The following is a 6,392-nucleotide window of genomic DNA, read 5'->3' as shown; positions in this document are numbered from 1 at the left end:
CTGTGAATGCAAATAAGTTGTATATTCTTAAATAATACGATTAAATCTGTTTTTTTTTTTTTTAATTTCATTCTGAAAATGGGCTATGTGGCATTACCGAATCTACTTTGTCAACCTAAGGGCAACCAAGGTTCAACCAATTTACCTTTTATAGTAATGCCCAGGAAGTTGATTTTCAGGATGTTAAGATGGAACTAAGTCTTGAAATACTCGTAGTTAACAATATAAAGTTCGAGGAAAGACAAAAATTAGGTTTGCCGAAAAGATAAATTGGCAAATATTCCCATAAAAATTTTAGATAATGAAAACCATTTGCATTAGTTCGTCGACTCAAAACATATTTCAGAAGTGCGATGTATCAAGAGCGGCTGAATGGGGCAGCACATCTTTAATCCCACGGTAGAAAAGATTTTAGAAAAATTCGCTGAAGACAAGCGAAATCAAATTATATGTATTTTTTTAGTTATTTTCATAAATGTTTTTTTTTTGTTATCATTTCTTTTAAAATATCGAACGCATATTTTTATTTCCTCGTATGTATGTACAATAGTTACATAGGTTTTTATAATAATAAATACTTATTTTATTTACAGTGTACTCATGTAAGTAAATATATTGAGATAAAACACATCGAGAATATGCCTTACAGTTTTGTTAAAAACTGACGCATAACAAAAAAGTTAAGCAGAACTGCAAAATAATTCACCAGCATTCATGAGCACTTAAGTACGCTACACTTAGATAAGACTACTAATACTGAGTAATTCAAAAATTAGGTTTGAGCTATTTCCGCAAAGGGATAGCCGATTAAAATAAAAGGTGGATTAATTAAAGTATAATAACTAACTGACTCTATCAAAAATATACAACAAAAATTGCTTGAAATATTTTGTTCTTCGCAATGACGCTATGCTGAGGCTTGAAATGAGTAATACATTCGCCTTTCAATTTAATTTACATGCAAATGCAATAAATTATAAATAATTCATAAAAGAGTCACTATCACCGATTTTACTACTAATAAAAGCAAATTTATTGCGCAACTTTTAATCTGCAGCTAATATGCCTCCCTCGCATTGCATACGTACATATGTGCACTGTAGGCATGTGTTTTAGTCAAGCAAAAATTACTTACGAATGCTCATTTATGTATACAAATATAATTCTGAACTACCTGCTACTTGCTATTCATCTGTGCCCAGAAGCCTATAAAAGCAGTGGCCAGTCCTTTAGAAAAAATGCAGTAAAATTTTTCACTTGCTACCGAACAGAACAATAGTGCGAAAGTGAACCACAAAATGCGTTATTGCATTATATTTGCTTTGATTTTTGCAATTAGTGCACACGCCGATAGAGTCTTGGAAGAGGTAGCAGCCAACACACTTCTGCAGCCGATATCTGTTGAAGAACATGCTGCTAAAAGCAATGTAAAGCCTAACAGTCTGTTAGATGTGGCGGATGTAGGCGGTGAACAGGCTGGAGATGCTGAGCGAGTCGCACGCAGCTATGGCTGGGGCGGTTACGGTGGCTATGGCGGTTACGGACACCGTTATGGTGGTTATGGCGGCTATGGTGGATACGGTTACAAACGTTGGGGTGGCTATGGTTATCGCCCTTATTGGGGCTACCGCAAGCCCTACTACTATGGTCATGGCTATTGGGGTTGAAAAGAGGGAAACGTGAAGATGTGTGCTTAACTCAAAGTGTATACGAATTTTCAATTTTTATAATTTATTCAGACCATTTTTTTTGTATATATCGACTTATGAATAAAAATAGTTTCTAATAAAAGAACAAAACAAAAAAAATTAATAGTGCAATATATGCTTAATACTGCGGGTGATTAGCACGCATAAAACCATGCAACTAAAGCGTGATATTTCGTCAAATCCAAAACAATCTAAACCATATCATTCACATTTGCGAATGGATTGAGACCCTTTCGATCTTACGGCCTCTAACCATTCGATTTACTAGATAGGATTATTTCGCATAATTATACATAATTTTAATAAAGGTCGCCAATTAAGCGGCCACCGTAGCCGAATGGGTTGGTGCGTGACTATTATGCAGAAGTGCGTGAGCTCCAATATCTGTGCATGAAACAGCAAAATGAAAAGTATTTTCTAATAGCAAACCTCCGAGTGTATTTCTGCCATGAAAAAGGTCCTCATCAAAATTTTCTGCCGTTCGGAGTTAACTGTAGGTCCCTCAATTTGTGGAAAAATATCCAAACGTCACCATAAATAGGAATTTTTGTACTATTTAAGAAGATATACTAAAATCGAATCCCATTAAATAGTTATGTTAATTACGCCATTAATTGAAACATAACATAATGATTTAGACATATGTTAGAGCCTTGGTCCGTGAATAACCTTTCATCCTAGAAGTGCCAGAAGCTCTCAAGTAGCAAATAATACTGCCTTGCAAAATCTTTTAATCGGGAAGCAGACTATACTTTTGCAAAAGATTTCGAGATACAAAACACGATTCTCAAAAATAGTATTAGGATCTCTGGCTATAGTAGGTACGTGAAATTAAGGAGCGTTATGAAATTATGTAGCGTTATGAAATATTTAATTTTTTAGGGCCATACCAGTGTTTCCGAGCAAAAAATCTTCCTCCTCTAAGCCCATTTCGAGCATGTGCAGCTCTTAAACATCCGGAGTTATTAACTTTTGATCCTCACTATACAGAATACAAAATACAGAAAAAGATATAAAGCAGAATATCGTCACAAAGGCGTAAATTCGCAATATACTCGTAACAGAGACAAATAAAGAATGTTTTAAGTATCGAAACGGGTGAAAGATGTATTTTGAAATGCTGTGACAATATTTAAAATAAAATCTCCCAGATGTTACATAAGCAAAGATCATATATTTTACACTCTAAGCCGGAATATCTCGAAAACCTGAGGTGTTTTTTTTTGTTGAAATTCGAAATGAGTACGTTAAAACCACACCGATATATATAGTCTGGTTTTTGGTTTTGAAGGTAAAACACATTTTTCAACCTGTAATTTCGTCGCAGGTGGGTGTGCTATATGCCCGATTATTCTTTTTACAAGATTTTATCGAAAACGTATAATAGTACAATCATTACTTTAATCCCATTGATACAAATTTGAAACATTTTTATGCAGACCTTTTAAGTACAAATCTTCTACCATCTGCGGTGAATTTACGGAAAAAAATATTTCTAAATATTATTCTTATCTATATATAAAAAACTCAAATTTTTTAAAGCGGTCTTGCTCATCTAAACCTTAATATTTTACCAAACTATTTTTATAAAAGTCTAAAAATATAATATATTCTAGAATTCCGGTGAAAAGAGCGCAACTTATATTGGCGCAATTTTATAGATGTCGAAATGAAAAGTTCTCAACGTGTTTTTCGTTTTTTGCTATAAAATTAAGATAGTAATAAATGTCCTTATGCAAATAGTTCCAGTTTTATGAATAATCGTTAGGTCCTATACCTACTCCATGTAAGCGCATAACATACATACAAAAAATGGTTGGGTTCGAATGGTTAAACGAGTTTTTTCCAGAAATTTTAGTGCACCCTTGCTCTTGTTCTACGATTCCATGCAACCTTCGCACCGCAGAGGGTTTTTAATGACACGCTTTTTGAACTAAGGTGCTTTCCATTACCTTAGAAAAAATACTTCTATATTCTTCGACTTATTTCCACGGTAAATATTGAAAACAGGGTCAACCGATGTAAGTACCGGTAAACTCGCCGGCGCGGTAGCCACTTGCATGCAAAGAGTTTCGAGAAAATTAAAAAAAAAAAAATTATTCGAAATTTTTAATTTTAAGATTTTAAAGAATTACATATTCTATCAATCATTGCATGATTTATGACGTTATTTATATATGTATACCACATATTCATCAACATAAACACTTGTGCAATGTAAGCTTAACGGACAATTCTGTCCTACTCAGTGAAAGACGATTGACGGCGGCTATACTAACTAAAATGCCTTTGTATCACTTCTCACAATCATTTATGTCGAGCCAAGCTAAGTAAAGTGCGAAAAGTTATTTATTAGCGTAAAACTATGCAATTACTGATCAATTATTTGATAATAAATTATTTAGTATTTAGTAAATTCAATAAGTGGCTACTAAAGTTAAATTTGCGATATAGAAAGTGTATATAAATAAGAATATATACGAGGTGTGTTCAAACAGTAAGCTAACTTTTTACAAAATGAGTTTGGCATTTGAAGCAGTGGTCCTATATATATACCCTAAGGTCCAAAAATGTTATCGATATCTGCAGCAAAAATGGTTGCAACGCTATGCCGAAGTTAAAAACGTTGACCACTTCCTCGGACGCGACCCAAAAAGAATATGTACATCTGAAAGCATTAATAGAAGATAATTGATTTTTTTGTGACAGAGCCGAACTTATCGTTGGTGAAGCTGAAGCAGTTTCAAGGAAAGTTATGTAATGTATCGAATCACACGATTCGGGAACGTTAACGTGCAGAAGACCTCAAATTCGGAAGCCCATTGATAAACCGCTGCTTTCTTCACCACACATTGAAAAAAGACTTGCGTGGGCTAATGCAATTCCAGAATGTAATTGGACAAACGTAATATCCGCGGATAAATCTTTCTTTTGGTGTACTGCTGTTAATCGACAACTTCAACGAACTTTTAAGCATCCAGTTAAGGCTCATGTTTAATACCGTCAACGTGAATGCAGTTTTAACGAATAAAATTTACCAATTTATCATCAGCTGTGAAGATGTTTGGAAGAACTAGCCAACATTAAATTTTACAAGAAGACAAGGATTCCACGAGTAGAAGCCGTATAGATTGGAAACATAATAGTGGGATTGAAATGTTGGATTGGCCTGCACAGCAAAAGGTCAAAGGAAAACAAATATGAACGGTCAAACAGTTATTAAAGTAAATAAGGTGATTTTGAGCCGATTACTTCCACAATATGCGCAGAAATTAACACGAAGTATGGCTTGAAGATTTGAGGCCATTGTAGTTAATGGTGGTAACTTTACATTTTATTGAATACTAGCAAACCCGGCCCCCTTCGCTGGGCACACTAAAATAGAATAGATATGGTTTAGAACAGAAAATATATGATTTCATATTATTTATTTCTTTATTCTTTATTCAAGCGCTTTGGCATAAACAATATTTTTTGTTTTTCTATTTGTTTTTAAGTAAATATAAAATATAAATTGAAAATCAGGAAAAAAGAAGATTGTTTTTAAATTTCAAATCAACGCAATCGTCTTTTTTCCTGATCATCCATGAATTTTTCGTTTCAATTTATATGTTTTATTAAGGGGTTAGGCCACTCTAGGATTTTCAAAATATCGAAATTTTTTTTTTTTGCTTAAAAGATGCTTTAAACTCTTTAGAATATAAAACAAAAAGTCCTATGCGTGAAAAAAATGTTTATCTCTAATATTTCGCACTTTTGCGCGAGCGCCTCTGACGTCTCTGAACCGACTATTCAAATTTAAAGCGTGTTTATCTCAAAACGTGATTTTTCAAAACGGCAAGCAGCATAACACAAACAATTTTTAATATTTTCACTTGTAATTGTACAAGGATCTTTAGAACATTATTCCGCACTGAAATACGTACGGATTTTTTTATTAATTAATTAGAAAAATTTTTATAAACAATTAACGGTTCCATTTTAGACGAAAAATTCTACTTTTGACTTCAAACATCTGCAAAATACACAAATTTCAATATTTCTAAAATCCCGTACGTATTTCTACAGCTATACTCACGTCGATTGAGAAGAATGTTTTTAATTTGGTTTAGGTGGACATTTACGTCAGTTGTACTGCTTGCCGTGAAGTGCCTTTTTCGCAGGGCGCGTTCAGAGATTCACTCCAAAGGCGCCATTTTGTAATATTTTTCAATAAAAATATTTGTAATTACACTTAAATACATGCTTAATAATATACTTAAAAAGTTTTTTCCTGGCACCTTTCTTTCAATGTAAAAAAATCCTTAAAAAACTGCTTTTTTACAGTAGCTAGAGTGGCGTAACCCCTTAAGCATTGGAGCTTTTTTAACCATTATCCATTTATATTTTTCAAAAAAAAAAAAAACGAAAAAAAATTGTTTTTCCACGAACACATAATTTCATTTGGATTTCACATTAAATTCTCAAATTTCGTAAGAAATTATTCACTGTTCCAAAAACCACTCCAAAAAAATTCACAAACAATTTTTGCATATTGCACTTACGTTTTTTTCCTTATGGCATCCAAATCAGAAAGAAATATTGACACATTGTAACTCACACTGTCAATTTGACAGTTCAGTTCCGCCCCAAGCGTTAAAAAAGTAAGCGACATTATGGCTGGTACAAAAGAACGCTGTACCC

General features: G+C 33.3%; 1 protein-coding gene across 1 annotated transcript; it reads left to right on the top strand.

Annotated features, from left to right (window-relative positions):
* The first annotated feature begins 1,298 nt into the window (after positions 1-1,298).
* Positions 1,299-1,667, top strand: LOC129244217 (protein suex-1-like). Its single transcript, XM_054881831.1, has one exon. The coding sequence runs from the start codon at positions 1,299-1,301 to the stop codon at positions 1,665-1,667; it is 369 nt and encodes a 122-aa protein (XP_054737806.1).
* Positions 1,668-6,392: the final 4,725 nt, after the last annotated feature.

Source organism: Anastrepha obliqua, chromosome 4, assembly GCF_027943255.1.
Source record: "Anastrepha obliqua isolate idAnaObli1 chromosome 4, idAnaObli1_1.0, whole genome shotgun sequence".
Lineage (NCBI taxonomy): Eukaryota > Metazoa > Arthropoda > Insecta > Diptera > Tephritidae > Anastrepha > Anastrepha obliqua.
Note: the sequence above shows the minus strand (reverse complement) of the source record. Positions and strands in the feature narration are given on the sequence as shown.

Excerpts from the sequence above, each read along its gene's own strand:
- LOC129244217 (XM_054881831.1), top strand. The coding sequence starts at position 1,299 with ATGCGTTATTGCATTATATTTGCTTTGATTTTTGCAATTAGTGCACAC.